Source organism: Mandrillus leucophaeus, unplaced genomic scaffold (assembly GCF_000951045.1).
Source record: "Mandrillus leucophaeus isolate KB7577 unplaced genomic scaffold, Mleu.le_1.0 Scaffold29, whole genome shotgun sequence".
Lineage (NCBI taxonomy): Eukaryota > Metazoa > Chordata > Mammalia > Primates > Cercopithecidae > Mandrillus > Mandrillus leucophaeus.
The window spans coordinates 1550803-1572241 of record NW_012103031.1 but is presented as its reverse complement, the minus strand read 5'-3'; the positions used below and the strand labels follow the sequence as shown (position 1 = coordinate 1572241).

At 42.5% G+C, this 21439-nt stretch overlaps 1 protein-coding gene across 1 annotated transcript in view; it reads right to left on the bottom strand.

The window, feature by feature from the left end:
- Positions 1 to 15933, bottom strand: part of LOC105543712 (cytochrome P450 3A7) — a 27839-nt gene extending 11906 nt beyond the window's left edge. Inside the window, exons 1-7 of the mRNA XM_011985752.1 lie at positions 15756 to 15933; positions 11828 to 11921; positions 7073 to 7125; positions 5412 to 5511; positions 2778 to 2891; positions 2425 to 2513; positions 991 to 1139 (exon numbers count right to left, since the gene is read on the bottom strand). Of these exons, the coding sequence (XP_011841142.1) occupies positions 991 to 1139; positions 2425 to 2513; positions 2778 to 2891; positions 5412 to 5511; positions 7073 to 7125; positions 11828 to 11921; positions 15756 to 15826 (670 nt within the window). The 5' untranslated portion in view covers positions 15827 to 15933. The remainder of the gene's footprint in view (positions 1 to 990; positions 1140 to 2424; positions 2514 to 2777; positions 2892 to 5411; positions 5512 to 7072; positions 7126 to 11827; positions 11922 to 15755) is intronic.
- Positions 15934 to 21439: the final 5506 nt, after the last annotated feature.

Below are 21439 nucleotides of genomic sequence, written 5' to 3'. Positions count from 1 at the left end.
AAAATCTCCTTAAGCTGATAAGCAACTTCAGCAAAGTCTCAGGATACAAAATTAATGTGCAAAAATCACAAGCATTCTTATACACCAGTAATGGACAAACAGAGAGCCAAATCAGGAATGAACTTCCCTTGTGCATCTTTTGAATGATGAAACAACCAAAATTCAGTGCCCTAGTCTCTTTGCCTTTATCTATTGAACTAGAGTCTCTTAGGATAACCCAAATCATAACCTGCTGTTTAAATTAATCATGCTGTTCAAGAAATAGCAGGTAGTCAAGATAGAAATAACACAGTGTATCTCGGTCACCTATCATGGAATAAAGCTAAAATCAAAGTAAAGAAAACTGGGAAACTCACACATATGTGAAAGTTAAATAGTAAACTTTTAAGTAACCAATGAGTCAAAGTGGAAATTAAAAGGGCAAATAGAATGTGTTTAGAACTGAACAAAAATTAAGATGTGATAGGCCAGAATCTGATGGTATTTGGCAAAGAAGTGCTCAGAAGAAAATTTATAGTTGTAATGTCTAAATTTACAAGAACAAAAGTCACAAATCAATAATCTACATTCATGCCACAACACAGTAAATGAAGAAGGGCAAACTAAGCCTGAAGCCAGCAGAAGAAAGAAAATAATATAGACTAAAGTACAAATTCATGAACTAGAGAATTAAAAAAAAAAACTGTAACAAATGAATATCATTTCTGTGAAGCATCCAGAATAGGCAAATCTATAGTGGCAGAGTATTGATTAGTGGTTGCATATGACGACAGGGTTTGTGGCAGGGGGTTGATAACTAAAAATGTACGAGGTCTCTAGACTGACAAAAATGTTTTAAAGTTTACAATGGTGCTGGTCATACATATCTTCAAATGTGCTACAAATCATTAAACTGTATATTTTAAGTGGATGAATTACATGGTGATTTACATATCAATAAAGCAGTTATTTTTAAGAGAGAGAAAGAAAAGGAAATGGTAGTCCACGTACTTATTGAGAGAAAGAAAGGATCTAATGAATTGAATCTTAAAAGCTTCTTGGTGTTTTCCACAAAGGGGTCTTGTGGATTGTTGAGAGAGTCGACGTTCACTCCAAATGATGTGCTAGTGATCACGTCCATGCTGTAGGCCCCAAAGACGCTGAGTGGAGAAAGATGTGGAAAATTAAAATCAGCACCTCTTTACCATCCTTCCACTATATGTGCAACAGGAAACCCACATGTCCAGTAAAGACAGACAAAGAGCCACAGACTTTCAGAGCTATCTAATGGATCATGTCCCATCACACTCCATCAGATGGTGGTTATCGGGTGCCAGTGACACAGCTGGCCCTACACTGGGGGTGATGGAGACTCTGAACTGAGTTAGACTTACCTCTGAGATCAAGGAGCCCATCATAGGAAGACAGGGACCCACTATCAGAGAACTGGAGTAGCATGTGTTGAGTGTGGATGATACAAGATGTGTAAGCAGTGTGCTTCAGCAGAACAAGAGGAGAAAAATTCACTTTTCCTAAGGGGCTCAAGACAGGTGACATTGCGTGACTACAGACTCTAAGCCCAGAGCTGATTCTTCTTCAGCACTTCACAAAACAACAACACCCTGTTCTGAGCTCCCAGAAATATCGTCCTTATTCTCTACACTCCCTGCTCAAGATTTGGAAAGTCTCACTATCCCCAGTTCTTGTGAGCTGAGGTTGCCCTGTTGGCAAAATCATTTTAGTAAAATATAATGACCAGCAATGTCCTGGTTTAAAGAAAATCACTAAAAATTGATTTGGATATTCCTATAGCTGAGTGACCACATATCTCTGGTCTGCCCAGGACAGGCGCAGATTACACCTGTTGTTCCTGCATAATTGAAGCAAATGATAGTGTAGACAGCAAATGATAGGCTTACCCTGTCTATAGCATTTATAGGACCTTGTCTCTTTAAGACTGGAGAAAAAAGCAGTGTTGGGAATGTTTAATATATAGTATTCTACTGATATGGTCAGAAAAACCATGAAAGGGTCAAAGTTATTCAAAGTTCTCCATTATAACTTTCCCATCGTACTCACTGCCAACCAGTAGATACCAAGTGCCTTCCCCTTCCACCATCCCATACACGCCATGCTTAAAACTTTGGTGCAATCACACATTTCCCCCCCTAAGTATGCATTTAGTCTTCCAGAACATTCATGTTGACAATTTAATGGATAAGTAAATCCTGGTCCATGTGCATATGGGAGAAGACCTTTTTCCCCCAGCTACCCCACCTCCTCTTGGGAGTGGGCCTATCTTGGGAGACCCATTGAAGTTGCAATACCACAACCTTCCTTTTGTCTGGTGACTGGAATAACCAAACAGTGGGAATATCAACTCCATGGCAGGCAGCTTGAGGGGTTCATGACAGCTCAGAACCCCATGGCTGCGCTTCTACTTACTCCTTCAAGGTAACAGGCTTGCCTGTCTCTGCTTCCCGCCTCAGATTTCTCACCAGCACGTCTCCATACTGGGCAATGATAGGGACCATCTAAGCACAAAACACAACACCACCCATAGTAAAATGTGCAGACTCTAGTCCCAGAAGAACATGCCTTTCCCCAGCACGGAGCAGTAAGTGACATTTTATAAAGAATTTTGTGATGTATTTTCTGTACATAAAGATAAAAGACCATTTTTAGAAAACTCAAATTCAGCAGACTACCCCTTGGAAAGAAACTGTGATCTTACTTTCTACCTGTCCCCACCTGATTCATTCTTAAGTTTCTAATTAAAACTAATGTTATTTTCATACCTCTTTGAGTTTTCCACTGGTGAAAGTTGGAGAGAGCAATGATCGTATTCTCTTCCATTCTTCATCCTTAGCTACAGTGATGGCACTTTTCATAAATCCCACTGGACCTAAAGGCTAGCGTTCAAAGCAGAAACATTTTGTCCTGTTTCAGTTGTGGAGATCTCCATGGTTGTAGAAAATGTTAAACAGGCATCACATATTTAACAAATATTTAGTGACTGTCTACTAGGTGACAGGCCCTATGCTAGATGCTCAATAGAGATTTATCCCAGATGCCCAGTGTCCTGGGATGTATTTGTGTGTGGGGGCAGTGTTCGGGAGACCCAGCCACCTGATGTGGCCTCCAGCCTGTATATCCCAGTCTCCTTTTACATACAAATTCTCCACATGGTAGGGAACCTGTTCTTCCAGTGGAATAGTCAGGATCAACACCTAGCACTTGTGCAGTGTAGAGAGAGAGTGGTGACAGAGAGGCAGGTGGCTTTGGTGTACTGTATGTTGCCTCAGACGAGCTCTGTCTTTATGTTCACCTAAACCATGGGCAACATGAAAAAGAGGTGCCTCGATGTGGTGGTTTTAAAAAAATGGTAGGTAATAGTTTCGAAACTAGAAACATATTTTGAAGAAATAATGCGATTCTATGAACATTCTTTTCTCTTAGTTTTTTATTTCATGGATAGAAAAAAAGAGAAAGAGATAATTATTTTTGCCTAGTTGGAACTGGCCTATCAAGCCAGCATGTTTGAAACTTTCTTTCATCTTCCATAGCCATGTTTTGTTTTATAATGAGTACTTACAGCAGTCTTTTATGTTAAAAATTCAGCAAACTAGGGAGAGAAAGTTCCTCAATTTGATAGAGGGAATCTACAAAAAAGCCCCACTTCATCTGTATCATGCTTAATCATGAAAGACCAAATGTTTCCTTCCTAATATTAGGAACAATTAAAAAATTCACCACATTTACTTGACTTTATACTGGGAAATCCTAGTGCAATAGACAAGGAAAAAGAATTAAAAGGCATACAGATTGGAAAGGAAATACAAGAATTGTATATTTTCAAGAGACATAACTGTCAGTGTCTAAAATCTCAAGGAATATACAAAAAGACTTCTAGAAATACTAAGTCAGTTCTGCAAGGTTCTAGGATACAACATCAACAAACAACAATCAAGCATGTTTCTATGTACCAACAATCAATATCTGAAAACACAAGAAAAACATAGTATTTACAGTCACTCCAACAAAAATGAAATACTTTAGCTATAAATCTAACAAAACATGTACAGGATCTCTATGCTGAAAACTACAAATTGTTAAAAACAATCGGAAAATCTAAGGACTTGGAGATGCATGCTATGTTCATGAATTCAAAGACCAAACATAGTATAAATAAAGACTTTCCCTAAATTGATGTATACACTTAATTCAATTCTTGTCAAAATAACAGCATGTTTATTTGTAGACACTGAGAAACTCATTCTTAATTTTTATGGAAAAGCAGAGGACCAGGAGGAGCTAAAATAAATCTGAAAAAATAAGTCAATAAAAGTGGGAAGATTCACTCTACATGATGTTAAGAGTTACTGTACAGCTAGTAGAGTCACCAGTTTGTTATTGGTGGAAGAATAAACACAGTGATCAGTGGGACAGAATAGTAAATGACAAATGCAAAGAAACATGACCAATTGATTTTTAACAATATGCCCAACTTTCCAAAAATGGCTTTGGAACAACTGGATGGCCATAAGCCACTAAAAATGAACCTTGATCTAAATCTCATACCTTATGCAAAAAATAACACAAAATAATAGAGTTACATTTAGTAAAGCATTAAATTTTATGACTTTTAGAAAAATTGGCAATATAGGAAGGAGGGCTAGGCAAAGAACTTTCAGACTTGACACCAAAAGCACAATCCATAAAAAAAATTAATACTTTGGCATCCTCAAAATAGAAAGACATTTTCACTGATAAAGACCCTCTCAGAGAAAAAGACTTGTGACTGTACGATAGCAGCAGGGAGCTATATGGAGATGGAATGGGTCTGCATCTTGATCATGCTGGTCATTACATAAATCTACAAATGTGATAAATTTACGTAGAACTACCCATGCACTCAATACCAGCCTGGCCAATATGGTGAAACCTCGTCTCTACTAAAAATACAAAAATTAGCGGGGCGTGGTGGTACGCACCTGTAATCCCAGCTACTTGGGAGGCGGAGGCAGAAGAATTGCTTGAACCCTGGAGGTGGACGTTGCAGTGAGCCAAGACCATGCCACTACACTCCAGTCTGGGTGACAGAGCAAGACTCTGTCTCAAAAAGCAAACAAAGAAAAAACAAACAAAAACAAAAAACTACACACAGAAATGAGGGCACATAAAACTGGTGAAACCTGAATAAGCTCTGTGAACTGTATCAATGTCAATTTCCTGTACTATCGTAACATGAATATGCTGTATTTATAGTTATGCAAGATTGCAAGATGTCAGCACTGGGGGAGTGGGTAGGATGAAGTGTACCTGGAATCTTGCTGCACATTTTTTAGGCAAATGTCTATGAATATATAAGAATTTTAAAATAAAATTTAATCAATCAATGAGTATTTTAATTTCAAAAACTGGATGCTTACCCTCCGGTTTGTGAAGACAGAATAACATTCTTTCACTAGCACTGTTTTGATCATGTTGGGATCTGTGATAGCCAGCACAGGCTGTCGACAGTCATAAAAACTGTGTGGAGAATACAGAGTTGATTAAACATCAACAGCCTTATGCTACAGCTGGAGCCAAACCCAGGAAGCCAGACTTTGATCGTGAAAGCAAATCATCAAATGCTCACAAGGACTAAATGTTTCAAGGGCAGATTCTCTGGGGCCCATGGATATCCAGAGCTGTATGTTCTTTCTACTCAGTCGTGTTGTGTGTATGGGCTGTGCCAGCTCCACAGCACCCTTCAGGCAGCACTGTGGTTTCTGAGGACTTGATGAGACTAGATGAAGTACAAAGAGGCAAAACCTTCTCCCTGTTGCATCTTGTGAACGAACACACGATTACACCTCTTCCACCACTCTTGCCAAACTGCTTGCCCCTCTGACAGGGAACAGCTGCTGCAGTTGGCTGAGGCCACCTTATACAATCACAGTCCGTCAGCCCACCAGGGAACACAGTGGTTTAAGAATATTCACCATTTCTTCAAATTCAGCAGAAAGGTATAGACAAAGATATATTTGTATATCCTCCTATTAAAAAGTCTTGGCTTAAAGTTAATAATAAAACAGAATGAAAAATTCTACACTTACACAGAAAGTTAAAAAAAAGAAACAGCAGAGCATAAATGGTTTCCCAATCTGTTTCTCTATATCTCTCAACCCTTCTTTCAAAAGCATGTTAAATCCCAAGTTTAAATGAAAGAGTTTTGGCTTTTAACTGAAAGTGAATCGATGTGGGAAGAAGACGATGCCCTGCATTTATGAGCACATATTAGAAGCATCTGAGACAATGCATGAGATAAAAGGCACCAAGGGAAGAAAAAAAGAAGGGGGGAATAGGGAGACACTGGACAGAACATGATGCTGGGAGTCCCTGGGCCACCAAAGCCTGGAGAAAAGTGGTAACCACAATGCTCCCAGCCTAGTTTAGACCAAAGACCTCAACACCTGATGACATACAGGATCCTTGGTAGGACAAGCCTCAAAGAGTTTTACAATAGCGAGCGTGAACGTTGTGAGAACCAAAATTGTGGCACGTGTATGTGTGTGTCAGTGTGTCTGTGTGCCTATGTGTGTGATTAAAAACCCTGACAAATCACAGAAGGCTATAAAGAGTGGATTCTCATGCTTGTGTGCCTGATAACAAAACTATCACAAAAGACTTTGCAAAACCACAAGCTTGCAAAAAGCCCATCCCAACTTTACACAAAAATATTTCTGCAAGGACACCTGCCAAGCAACTGCCTGTCCAAACTTGGTGTGGCATCACCCTTGTTACTGATCTTTGTAGTGAAGGAGAACTATTTCAAAACCCATGTGAAGTCCTCCTCATATTTTCTTGGAACATCTATGTCTTCCTTTCCCTCCCTGAATTTGCACATAGCTTATAATGGCACACAGATTCCCATTCTAATACTCTACCCCCAAATACATATCCTCTTCTTTCAGAGAGCCTCTCTGTTTGTAGTTAGGTTGGCAAGAGTTTCATCCCAAGAGGCTCTGGGCTGAGACTGTCCTCTGTGCGGTGGGGTAAACTCATCATAGAAACAAGTCTATCCAATGGAAGTTTCTAGAATACTCACCCCCAGACTTTTCTGTACTTTTTATAACATTCCATGTCAAACGTCCAAAAGCCCTGGGAGGAGAAACAAAATAATATTTGATTATTGTTTTAAATGTACTTAACCCTGCCTCTAATTGGGGCTGAAAACAGTCAAATCCAATGAAATTAGACTTGCCGGCAGTTAGAGGAAGCTTATTTAGAGACATCATAAGGGAAAGGAGAGAAAACAGAGGAGGTATTTGACATGGGAAATTTAAAATCACTCTTGAATTTTCTTTAAGTGTTGTGGATACTGAATGACTGATCCTTGTGTATAAATACTAAGTAACTCCTTGTCTTTCTGATGTCTCTTTGCTTTCCCTGAATGATCACCTCCAGGGGCATGTGGAGAAACTGAGGTTAAGGGAAAGGGAGAGCATCAGAAGGGAACATACACTCTTTTATCTCTTTGTTCTTCATCCTTTTCATTTATTTCATGAGCTCACTTTAGGATTCTGGCAGAATTAGAAAGTTACAGACATGAGGGACCTCTTTTAGACTAGCAGATTTAGATAAGTGTGAGGCATGTTTGTTGAGTGAGAAAATGAGTGAGTGACAAAATGACAAAGAGGACTTGCTTTCCAGTGTTCCAGCTTAACATGGACGTTCTGAAAAAATGTCCCCTCTACACATCGGACACAGCAAATTATGACACTTGCTTGGAGTTTGCACTGGAAAACTTTCCTGTTTCTATATTTCAGGGGTGAAGTTTTAACTATGGAAAAGAAAGTCCCTCGAATGTGTATCTTGGGGGTTCATCTACTAAAGAGTTGACATGGGAAAGATGATGGGTTTCAGGTCTCTGAGCCCAAGTCTGTATGTATACATCCAGATGGCCTGAGGCAACCAAAAACTACAAATGAAGTGAAACAGCCAGCTCCTGTCTTAACTGATTGACCAACCTTATAACATTCCATTATGAGTTGTTACTGCCCTGCCCCAGTTGATCAATCGATCAGCCTCGTGACAATCTTCTGGACAATAAGTCTTATGATCTCCCCACCATGCACCTTGTGGCCCCCTCCTCTGCTGACAATAGATAACCTCTTTTAACTGTAACTTTCCACTGCTTACCCCAGTCCTATAAAACTGCCCTACCCCTGTCTCTTTTTCCTGACTCCTTTTTCAGATTCATTTGGCCTGCACCCAGGTGATTGAAAACCTTTATTGCTCACACAAAGACTTTTTGGTGGTCTCTTCACACGGATGTGCATGACATTTGGTGCCAAAGACCCAGGACGGGGGACTCCTTCGGGAGACCAGTTCCCTGTCCTCGCCCTCACTCCATGAGGAGATCCACCTATGACCTTGGGTCCTCAGAACAGCCAGTCCAAGGACATCTCACCAATTTTAAATCGGGTAAGCAGCCTCTTTTTATTCTCTTCTCCAACCTCTCTTGCTATCCCTCCCCCCTTCAATCTCTCCCTTCCTTAATTTCAGTTTCTTTCCCTTTCTGGTACAGACAGAGGAGATGCATTTTATCCTTGAACTCAAAACTCTGGTGCTGGTCACGAACTCAGGAACAGTCTTCCCTTGGTGTCTAAATCACTGTAGAGATGCCTGCCTGGTGATTCACCCACATTTCAGACGTATCTGATCACTGTCCGGATGCCTGCCTTGATCGTTCACCTTGGTGGCAAGTACCACCTCCTCTGGATGGCAAGTACCACGTTCCCTGGGTGGCAAGTACCACCTCCCCTGGGTGGCAAGTACCATCCCCTCATCTCCGTGTCTCTACCTTCTCTTTTCTCTGGGGTTGCCTCCTTCACTATGGGCAAGCTTCCACCCTCCATTCCCCCTTCTTCCTTAGCCTTTGTTCTTCAAAACCTAAAACCCCTTTGACTAACACCTGATCTAAAACCTAAATGCCTTATTTTCTTCTGCAATACTGCTTGGCCCCAATACAAACTTGACAATGGTTCCAAATAACCAGAAAATGACACTTGATTTCTCCATCTTACAAGACCTGGATGATTTTTGTTGAAAAATGGGCAAATGGTCTGAGGTGCCTGACATCCAGGCATTCTTTTACACATCGGTCTCTCCATAATCTCTGCTCCCAATGTGACTCATTCCAAATCTTTCTTCTTTCTCTCCTGTCTCTTCCTTCAGTCTCCACCCCAAGCTCTGAGTCCTTTGAATCCTCCTTTTCTATGAACCCATCTGACCTCTCCCCTCCCCACCAGCCTGCTCCTCAACAGGCCAAGTCCCAATTCTTCCTCAGCCTCTGCTCCTCCACCGTATAATCCTTCTGTCACCTCCCCTCCTCACACCCGATCCAGCTAACAGTTTCATTCTGAGACTAGCCCTTCCCCACCTGCCCAACAATTTCCTCTTAAAGAGGTGGCTGGAGCTGAAGGCATAGTCAGGTGCCTTTTTCTCTATTGGACCTCTCCCATCAGTCACCTTTTAGGCTCTTTCTCATCAGACCCCACTAAATATATACAGGAATTCCAATATTTAACTCAGTCCTACAATTTAACCTGGAGGGACTTAAATGTCCTCCTGACTTCTACCCTCTCCTGAGATGAGCGGGAAACAGTTTATACCCTAGCCCAATCTCACACTGACACCCACTGGTGTCATGAGCCAGACCTTCAAGAAGGCACAAGGGCAGTTCCCCAAGAGGATCCCCATTGGCAATACAAGGCGGACTCCCCAGGTATAACTAGGCGTTTCAACTTCTGTCACAACTTTCTGTAGCCTTTCTAATGATTTTTCTACTAGCATTACAGATATATCACAAACTTTATCAGTCCTTCAGGCCCAGGTTGACTCCTTAGCTGTAGTCATCCTCCAAAGTCGCTGAGGCCTTACCTACTCACTGCTGAAAAAGGAGGACTCTGTATATTTTTAAATGAAGAATGTTATTTTTATCTAAACCAATCTGGCCTGGTATATAACAATATAAAAAAATCTTAAAGATAAAGCCCAAAATCTCACCACCCAGGCAAATAATTACTCTGGACCCATGTAGACACTTTCTAACTGGGCATCTTGGCTCCTCCCTATTCTTAGTCCCCTGGTACCTGTTTTTCTCCTTCTCTATTTAGGCCTTGTGTCTTGCATTTGGTTTCTCAATTCATACAAAAACGTATTGAGACCATCACCAATTATTCTATATGACAAATTTTACTTTTAACAAGTCCACGGTACCATCGTCTGCCCCAAGATCTCTCCACAGCCTAAATTCCTATTCCTTGCAACTCATTATAAAATTTTCTTTAAGGTGTCCACACATCCCCTAATCCCGCTTGAAGCAACCCTGAGAAACATCGCCCATTATCTCTCTGTACCACCCCCCAAGAATTTTTGCTGCCCCAACACTTCACCTCTATTTTGTTTTATTTTTCTTAAAATAAGAAGACAGGAATGTCAGGCCTCTGGGCCCAAGCCTGCACGTGTACATCCAGATGGCTTGAGACAACTGAAAACTACAAAAGAAATGAAACAGCCAGCTCCTGTCTTAACTTTCCACTGCTACGCCAGTCCTATAAAACTGCCCCACTCCTATCTCCCCTCGCTGACTCCTTTTTCAGGCTCAGTTGGTCTGCACCCAAGTGATTAAAAACCTTTATTGCTCACACAAAGCCTGTTTGCTGGCCTCCTCACAAGGATGCGTGTGAAAGTAGGGAAATTATTGCTTTTGCAGAGGGAAAACAGATGAAATTCCTGGGCAAAAATTAGACAACAGAGCCCTCACTTGGGAGAACTAGAATCTGAGAAACAAGCCTCAGGTATGCAGGAAAGATTGTCTAAGCCAGAGAGCTGACTGCTGTTGCTGGTCCTGTGGAGATGAGCTCATAATTTTCCATCCAGGGACCAGGCCCTGAACAGAGCATCAGATAAGGTTAGGCACAAAGGCTCAGCCAAAGTTCACAGTCCGTGTGGCACATATAACATTCTATTTAATGAAATTAAATATTTAATAATTTTGTCAAATCATCCCCTTTATAGTGATTTTGCATGTGATTCTGACTTTGTGTAAAAAATAAACCCACAAATTCATATTGTGCTTAAATATCTGAGGTTAATAGACAACCACTATCTCATCTCAGTTACATCCACTCGCTGCTCAGACTCACCCACAAGATGCAACCTTCAAAGGAAAAGAAGTAAAGCGGAACACCTTTGTTCTGTATCTCAAAGTGGCAAAAGATGTCATGGGGAGTAAGAGCTGTGGTAGAGCCGTGGAAATATCCTCAGGAAATTTAGCATTTTTTGGAGAGGCTTCAACAAGGTACAAATGACCCAATGGTAAATACTTGGTTTCCCTAATAATAATAAACTGAGTTTCAAAACTGTGCAGGAGGAAGGGAAAAAAGGCTATTCATGAGATTTTGCTACAGAGAGGAAATTTTACTCTCATGTCCACAGATAACAAGCCACAATAAGGGGCTTCTGTTCCTACTTTTAATACTAAGTATGACTGTACCTTCCTGGGAACCTACATCGAGCAAAAAGGAAATGCTCTTTATGGTGCTCACAATGTCTGCACATCAAGTTGCTGATCTACCTGAGATTTGGGCTGTTCAACTGCAGCAAACTTGAGGTTCCTGAGAGTTAGCAAGAGAGCCCCAGGGTAAACTTTGCCATGCTCTGGGTGATGCCTACACACTGTTTCTGAAAGTATAAAACCTCAGACCTTCCTCCTGAGGAGAAGCATTTTTACTGATGGAACTAAGTTGCTCTTTGCAATCATAAGAAGCAAAAGACAATGCTCAAAAACACTCACCTTACGGAAAGACAAAACATTTCCGAAAAAAGGCAGAGGTGTGGGCCCTGGAATTCCAAGCTTCTTAAAAAGTCCATGTGAATGGGTTCCATATCTACAAAGTGAAACAGAAATCAGGTCACAGGGATTGTGACTTTATAGATATAGGCACTGGTGAGTCACTGACTGAGGAACTGGAATGCTCAAGAGAGGGAGGTAACATTAAGGCAATAAAAGATAACAGTAACTCTGATGACAATGATTATGTTTGTTCATAAGGTCCTTTGACACCTCCACCATGAGACACCAAAAAGTTACAATGATTAGCTCAAAGCAGCAGAAGTCTTCATGGTCCCATTCCTGGAATGAATACTTGATAAATGTTCTCAAATGTGAATGATCCTGAGAGGTTCAGGCAGGAATTCTTCCAGGGCACTTCATTCCCTTATGTCTTTTTAGTAAGTGAACTCTTCCCTGATTTTGGGATTCTCATTCTAGGTAGAAAGGGTGAATTTTTTTTTTTTTTTTCCTGCAATGATGATGAGATTTTGCATCACTACATCCACTCGGTCACAGGGGGTCACTGAGAGCCTATGGTGACCCTGTCTTTAGAATTTGCTCAGAGGCTTTTATGCTTTCCCTTCCCTCTAAGCTCTGACCCTGTTTTAGGAACTGGGCCTTCTTAAGCCGTCATTCACAGAGAGGTGTTGGAGGAGTCACGGAGTCCTTATTTCTACAGATTGACAACTGTGCTCCAGGCTTCCATTGGCCTCGTAGAAATGCGAGCACCTTTCAGCTACACTTAAGTCTCTGTGGTCAGATGATGTGGTTGATTTGAGCTACTGGGGAGGATGATTGACTCGTATTTCCCTGAATGACAGTGTGCAGAAGAATCACAACTAAGAACCAGGACATTCCTCCTCTTGTGGAATCTTGCCTTCCAGCTGGCGATATTCACCTGATAAGCGCAGTGTCAGTGATATGGTCTTAATCTGTGCCCCTACCCAAATCTCATGTTGAAATGTAATCCCCAATGCTGGATGTGGGGCCTGATAGAAGGTGATTGGATCCTAGGAGCAGTTTCTCATGGTTTCACACCATCCTCCTTGGGTGCTGTCCTTGTGACAATGAGTTTTTATCAGATCTGGTGGTTTATAAGTGTGCAACACCTCCTCCCCACCCTCTCTTGCTTCTGCTCCAGTCATGTAAGATCTGTCTCTCTTTCACCTTCTGCCATGATTGTAAATTTCCTGAGGCCTCCCTAGAGGCAGAAGTCACTATGCTTCTTGTACAGCCTGCAGAACCATGAGCCAAATGCATCTCTTTTCTTTATAAATTATCCACCCTGTGATATTTCTTATAGCAATGGAAGAAAAGACCAAAACATCAGACATGCTCATTTTTTTCAAGGTGATCAATTACAAAGCAGTTTATTGCCTCTGCACATGAACTATCTCTGTTGGAAAACGCATTAAGGCTGCTGTTTCCTAAGGCAGGCCTGCTTGCAACTCATCTTTGATGGGTCATGTGTGGACTCCCCAAACTGGGGGTTCTGGATATGTGAAGACCTTCCCAGTCTGATGTTACTGAGAGGTGGAAGACTGGAGGAAGAAGAAAGGCTGATGGAAGAGGTCACCAGCCATCAATTCAACCATGAATCTGCTAGTCCCACAAGCTTGGCCCCAGAGAGGCAAATTGGGAAAATGTGGCTGAAAAATATGGTGTATATAAAAGGATCCATATGTCTCATATATGCTTTCAGCTGAAAGGCACTTTCTAATGTCCACGTACCTTCCTGTTGATAGAAAAAGATGCAGTATTCCACATAAGTAACCACAAAATGTTCCAGACAGTTGAATTAGGACCTTGTTTTCTGTTTTTTAAAAGGGTTGTCCTTAAGGCAGTATAGGTTCCAAACGTTCTGTACAAATCCAGTGACTCTGATAATATGTGGCAAAATACAACTGAAAAATGGCATGGAGGCTCATGTTTGGAGAACCCAGCAGAGACAGCATAGCCAGGCCCAATAGTGCATTTGGATCCTTGCCTCAGAACAGTTAGTGGAAGTGTGTGCACCATCTACCAAAACCAGGGTGACCTTGGGTTCTCCCACTCCAGTTCCTTCCTTTGTTGTCACAGCCAAGTCAAATCAATGACACTAATTTCTGTTTCTAAACTTTCTACAAGTTACATGATCTCTCAGGCCAGGACAAACTATTGAGTTAATGTGTCGGCAGCATTGGCCCCCAGGAAAGATCTAGGCAAGTGTCTAGACTCACATGATACCATGTCAAGGCAGAAGCTGGGCTGGGCAAACTGTTTCGTTTCTTTCTAGCTTCCCTCTGTTTGGTAGAGTAATGCTGCTTTAGTTTTCAATGAAGAGGCTAACAGAAAAGCCAGTCATCTATTGCACATAATTGTATAGGCCTAAGAAGGCCATGGTCTACACTATAGCTTCTGAATACTGGGCTGTACCGGCATCGTGTAAGGCTCAGGTACTATCTGCCTGACTGCCAGATCTGAAGTGACAGCCCCACAACATGGCCAACCACACACAGATGACACTGATGGTGGCCCTGTGTCCAAGCTTGAAGCAGATGAGATGCCAAAATGTTTGCCCTTCAAGTGACCTCCACTAGGGGGACAGGAACCATGAATATCTATTTGGAGTTCTACCTGAGGAGTGAGGAATATTTTCTCACTTCATCTTGATCCTACCTGGATGCTTTTGCTATCATCACAGACTCACAGTCTTGTTTACGTCCTTGTCCTGAGAGTTAAGGATAACCTGCTAAGCAGATTTATTTGAAATGGGGGTATTGAAATAAACTCTTGAGAAGGTATTTTTAAAAAGACACATGCAATCTTGTCATAGAGATATACATTTGTGCATTAGACTCATATTCCTGACATTATTCTGGAAGGGTGAGGTTATTTTATACATATTTATTGTCACAAATACTGAACTAATAGCCCTCTTTTATCACCCAGAAGGAACATGTTGGAAATAGTCTATCTCCAAGAAAATCTGGCTTTAAAAAGGATGAATTTAAGCCATGTCAATTCATGTTAAAATGCCAGTAGATGGAAACTATGTTACCCCAACTCACCAAATTGCTAAACTTTCTGTGAAAGAATTAAAACGAGGTTTGTATTTTCTATTTTCATATCACCATGTTTCCTTACTCTTAATAACTGTGAAATTGAGTTAGTAAAATGTGACAGGCAGGAAGCCTCCACTACACAGTAGGGAGTGACTCTTCTCTCCACCTGCCCTAGCATGTCAGGATCCCACCGGTGAGAAGATTCATCCTCTTCTCCTGCAAGTTAAAGGGAAAAATGTAAAATCCAAATTCTGGTTTAGTAAGCTGGGTCCAAACCATTGTCAATTAGATTATCCTGTATCAATGCTGTCCCTGAACCCTTCTTGACACTAGAGATGGATGGGGGAGAGGCTTATTTATTCCTTTATAGATCTGCAAAAGATCCATCGTAACCTGTATATGTTTGTAGCGTCCAAAACTTAAGCTACTTCTCCTTGAAAATCTTTTTTTTTTTCTTTTTTGAGATGGAGTCTCACTCTGTTACCCTGGCTGGAGTGCAGTGGCGTGATCTCAGTTCACTGCAACTTCTGCCTCCCGGGTTCACGCGATTCTCCTGCCTCACCCTCCCAAGTAGCTGGGACTACAGGTATGCACCACCAAGCCCAGGTAATTTTTGTAATTTTAGTAGAGATGGGGTTTCACCATGTTAGCCAGGCTGGTCTTGAACTTCTGACCTCAGGCAGTCCACCTGCCTCGGCCTCCCAAAGGGCTGGGATGACAAGTGTGAGCCACCACGCCCGGCCTGAAAATCCTTTTTGATCTTCAAAACACATAAGGGAAAGAGAGGCCTGATTAGCACCCCACGTCCAAGGAAACAGAGAAGAGGAGCCTGGACAGTTACTCACAGATAGAGGAGTATCAGGCTGACAGCCAGGAGAAGCCAGGTTTCCACGGCCAAGTCTGGGATGAGATCCATCACTACTTTCCTTCCTTATCTCTCTCCTCCGAGTCTTCCTTTCAGCTGTGTGCTGCTGTTTGCTGGGCTGTGTGCGTGGAGCTTTCCTGCACTGCACAGCAGTGATTCACTGAGGCTGCTGGATTGTTTATATGCTGGAGAAGGAGGCAGGGCTGGAGTGGCAGCCAGTAGCAGGGCCACCTGTGCTCTGCCTGCAGTTGGAAGAGGCTTCTCCACCGGGCAGTTGGCAAAGAATCACACACACACACACCCCTCATTGACCTGCTTTGAGTTCATGTTCTATGTGGAATCAAAAACAACTCAATCAATGTTACTGGGGAGTCCAAGGGTTCTGGGTTCTTATCGGAAACTCAAGTGGAGCCATTGGCATGAAATCTATTAAATCTCCTCTCTCCGGCCCTTGTCTCCATGGCTGTCCTCATTCCAGAATACTTGAAATTCATCCCAACAAGCCATGCCTACAGATTTTTATCTATGCCTGGTGTGTGCCTGTGCCTCCTAGAAGAGTCATACACATCCTTCCAAACCCAGCCAGACAGAGTCTTCTCTTAGAGTCTTTCCTCCCCAACTTCCTCACACACATTTAACCGTTTCCTCTCCTGGCTACTTTCCATCCCCTTCATGCAGTCCTATCGTCCTCTTTCCTCTTTACCACCATTGTGTGTTTCCATGCCTGTTTCCCTTAGCAGAGGTGAGCTCCTCAAGGGCATAGTCTGGTCTTATTCACTGTCATGGCTCCGGTCCCTATCAGGTTGCTGTACACACAGTTGGTTACCAGTAAGCTGGTGGAGTTGACTTGGCCGAAATTGCTGGTTCCCTGCATGTGATTCCTGTGACTTTGTGGTGACTACTCCATCTTCTTAGGTCATTAATACAGCCAGAGCTCTTGGCTGTGCCTCAGCTGCTGTCACTGCACTTTCAGGCAGGTCCACTGTGATTCTGTTGGCGAGAGGACCCCTAAAAAAGACACAGGGCATGGATGAGATGGAGCTGACGGCTTCGTGGAATAGTATCAATTTGTGCTGCTTCCTGTGAAGCTTCCAAAAGTCCTGCCATAGACAGCAGTCAGACAGGTTCTTTACCAAAGAGTGGTCCCTACTCTCTGGATATGCTACATGTCTGGAAACAGTAGGAGAGAAAAGAGAGAAGAGAACAGGTGCCCAGATGACCAAGTGGACCCCAACCACCTCAGCCAGCAAAGATGGGGCAGTGGTCACTGCAGGTCACACAGCATCAAGGACTCCAATAAATGGTCCCAGCCTCTTGGGAGTGGAATTGCAATTCAAAGAAAATGGCTTCCTTTTTGACAAGTGGAGGATTTTCTAATGGGAGGAGAGCAGGCCCCAGGAGCTACTAGAGATGAGGCCTGTAATGGCAGTTGCTGCCACCTGTGAGCCCCCTGACCCATTCCTGATGGGAGAGATCTCAGTGATGAGGGTGTGAAAATCATATCAACTCATTATCATCACTCAGACCCAAGTTCTGTGTCTGCTTGGCCTGATGAATGGATTACATAACAAACAAAATCTCAGAGTTCTTAAAACTCAGTAGAAATAGATGATGTTTAAGCTGTGCTTGTGTGCTTCCTTCTCTCTTTATTCTTTCTCACACTTAGCCGTCCTGCAGAAACTGATACCCTAGAAAGGCACCTTTTCCCATCCCTCTGGCCCCTACGCCTCCAGGGCTGCTCAGGACCTGGGATGAGTGGGTGAACATCATGCCAGATTCCATGTCAGATTCAAGGCCAAGTGGGTAATGTCACGTGCAGTGTTGTGCCAGGTGTGTTGTGGGAGCCACATATTCCTTGGGGACAGCCTAGTGAAGCAGGAGACACATAAACATGTTTGGATGGAGGTATGCATGTGCCATAACTCTGGAATCCCTGGAATAACGGAGCCCTACAGAGAGGTACCTAAGAAAAGAAGTGACAGCAAGTGTCAAACCAACAAAGGACAGACATGGGAAGGTGGGTGACAATCCCCAGGAGAAGCAGGATAAAAGCCCAGGGAATTCTGATACATATCTATCTCCTTTCAGTGGCTTCACTGAGCACATGACATAGGGCCATGCTCCTATCCCCTGTTTACAGATGTAGAAACTGAGACTCAGTGATTGCAAGTAGCTTCCCAGCTGCTACTGATCACAATAAAACATTATAAAAAGCTAACAGGAAGGGAGATAGAAGGTCCTCTGCTGCTCTGGTGCACCTGCCATTCCCTGCTAAGCATCACCATGGGAAATAGTGAGACTCAAGGCTGCAACCACAAATTGGTTGAGATTTGTGTTCCTGTCTCAAGGGTTACTCCCAGCAGCACCCCTGTGGTCTTCTAGAACAAAGGACTCCATCTCATCTCAGCAGCGAGAAAGAAAGATGCAGTTTCTGACCATATCAGTGGCATTGCTGGAGGATCTCCCTCTCTATGTTCCCACACTGAGAGGTGCACAGAACACACTCAGAGAGGCAAAGATTCCAGTGTCATCTGATGACTATCAACAACTTCATTAGCTCACCTAAACCCAGAGCCTTTCCTATTTTTTTTTTTAAGAAACAAAACTCTTGTGGAAACGAATATGTTTTCTTCTTTCCTCTCTAAAACACATACTTGGCTAAGATGATTTTTATTCTAAGATGAAGATTTACCTGCCTTACACACTTCAGGAGGTGGTCTGACTGTTTGTAGTCTATACCAACGGTGATAGACTAATCATTGCTTGGAACTCAAATGCATCCAGCACTGTGTCCTGACTAATGCAATTGGTGTTGTTCCGCAAAGGAAAATAATTGAAGGTATGTTCTGCCACTTAATTCCACAGAGGGTAACATCTTCTAACATGTAGGGACTTGCCTACTGAGAGCTGCACTGAATGTGTCAAGGAAGATACTATGTATTTGAAGAACACCAAACAACCACATGCCTCTCCCCTACTCATTTCCTGTATTAAAGCATTTATCATGTTTTTAAAGCTGTGCTCTCAGTACTGTGCTCCCAGACATTATTCTTGGTCTTGGTCAACTTTGACCCTAAGCACGTGGAGAAGAGACAAATAAGCAGGTAATTATAGTACAGCTAAGGAAAAATTATCATAAAACTGTGAGAAATATAATGTCCTTGTCAGCAATGAAAGACTTTTTTTCTTTCTTGGTCTAGTTTCATTGGATCAAAGTTAAATCTCAACATTCAGAGAAGCACTAGGCTCAGATATCAGCATCAGTAGACAGGCTGTCCAGGGACTCAGTGATGCAAGAAACACCGTCACTCCAATATTTTCGTCCTTTTATATTGGTAGCCCAAGTGGTACCTCTCTTTTGGGAAGCTTGTCCTGACTTTCAGTGGCCAAATGAATTGCTGGTGGTAGGGGGAAGCAACATTGCTCTGGAATTATTTGTGTATCAGATTCAAATTTCACAGGTCATGATCTTGAGGATGTAAACCAAAAAAACAGAAAAAACATAAACAAAAAAAGGAAGACTATCTCTCTGTAACTCAGCTCTCAAGTCCCCATTCTTCTCAGTAGGGGAAAACTTGATTTTGCAGGTTGAGGTGACCAGGTGGTATCTAAGTTTTGTTTTTATTTATTTATTTTTAAAATTGTTTTGAAACAGGGTCTCACTGTGTTGCTCAGGCTGGAGTTCAGTGCTGTGATTATAGCTCACTGTAGCTTCCAACTCTTGGGTTCAAGTGATCCTTCTACCTCAGCGTCCTTAGTAGCTAGTACTACAGGCTTGCGACCATGCCCAGCTAATTTATAGTACAGATGGGGTCTAGCTATGTTGCCCAGGCTGGTCTCAAATTCCTGGCCTCAAGTGACCTCCTGCTGCTGTCTCCTAAATTTCTGGGATTTTAGATGGGAGCCACCATACCTGGCCTTTAAGTTTTGGTGGCTGGAGGAGGTGAGTAGCTAATGCTTTTGGGCCTCATGCTTGGGGGTGGTGTTGAGGAGAGTGACAGGTCCATGGACATATACTCTATGTACGGGATGAGGTAGGTGCCTGACTTCGATGCTACTGTATGTTGGTTAACCTGTATGCCTGCTGTGCTCACAGCATGTGGCAAGCACTAAATATAAGAATCAGAATCCTTGCCCTTATGAAGCTAGCTCTCCAATAGGAAAAGAGATACCAAACAGCCACACAAATTATACTGAATTACAAATTGGGATAAATGCTATGAAGTAAAAGAACCCTTTACTTAAGCTCCCAGTGGTATCAGATGCTGTTGATCCTTCTTTCTTTTCCTAAACTCCATCTCTCTTTGAAAGACATGAATACAACACAATCAACAGGACTTGACGGATGGAAAGTGTGAAACCTTGGACATTTCTGGGCCTGTTTCCTCATCTGTCCATGGGGGAAATTGACCAGAATTGGCTTATGAAAACCAACGTCCTCCTTGTCCCATTCAGAAGACCCCTGAAGGACTGCCTGCCTCTCAACCTCTGTGTCCCTCTAGGGTTTTTGAAGACATTTCCTGTCATCTGTCTTCCTCTTAAGGATCACTTAGGGTCCACCAGGTCTTCCAGCCCAATCAAGGACCAACAGCTCCTGTGGGCAGGAGGAAGAACAAAGGTGGGATAGGATGGAACTGGGAGAAGATAACCACCCATTTAGGCCCTGAACTTTAAATTCTGGATTGGTTTCCTAACTGAGATTGCAGAGAATGGCTTTCACACATTCTCACACCCACTCACAGTTCTTACTCCAGGAAATGATAGTGAATACATGTCATGCTAAGTGCTTGCCCTGCATTAACTGATTCAGTCTGTCCAACAACCCCATGGTATTGATATTTCTATGATCCCTGTTTTACAGATGAGCAAACTAAGCCACAGGAAGGTTAACTGACCCATCCAAGGTTACATCACTAATTGCTCTAGCGGAGCCAGGATTCATATTTAGATCCTCTAGCTTGAGAGCCCAGGGTCATAATTTTTTGACACAAGCCCAGCCTTGCCAAGGTCACACAGAGGTAGTGGGGAACTAGTAATGCAGCTCAGGTCTTCTGAATTGGTAGTGGCCAGAGCTCTGCCCCTAAGCTGGGACAAAGTGAAGTCCCCTAGCAAACTTGTCAGTGAGGGCTGGGGTGAAGTAATGTCCTTTCGTCTCCCTCCCTGCCCTTGCCCTGAAGTATGTGCACTTCTGTAGACTTTATGACAAAAAAGAAGAGGAGCTCTGTCTCTCTTGCTGCCTTGCGAAGAGAGTGCCTTCTTCCCCTTTGCCTTCTGACATGATTGTAAGTTTCCTGAGGCCTCCCCAACCATATGGAACTGTGAGTCAATTAAACCTTTCTTTGTAAATTAAAAAGAAGAAGAAGAGAAGGAGAACTTAATCATGACTGTTTGCTTTCTACTCCATTCTAGAGTGTCTATTTCTTGATGAAGTAACAACTAACATCTCCATGGAAATTCTCAATTTATACAGTTCTTTCCCAACTCTTTTAATGATCAGCAAGAAAACAGTAAGATGGGTAGTGTTAGGATGATTTAACTCATACTTTATAGATGTGGAAACCGACAGAAAGAGACTTCAAAAGTGACTAAGCCATGAAGCCGGGGCATGGAGAAGGACATTGGGATTACAAATTGTGCCAGTGGCAAATTTGCTAGGATTCCAAG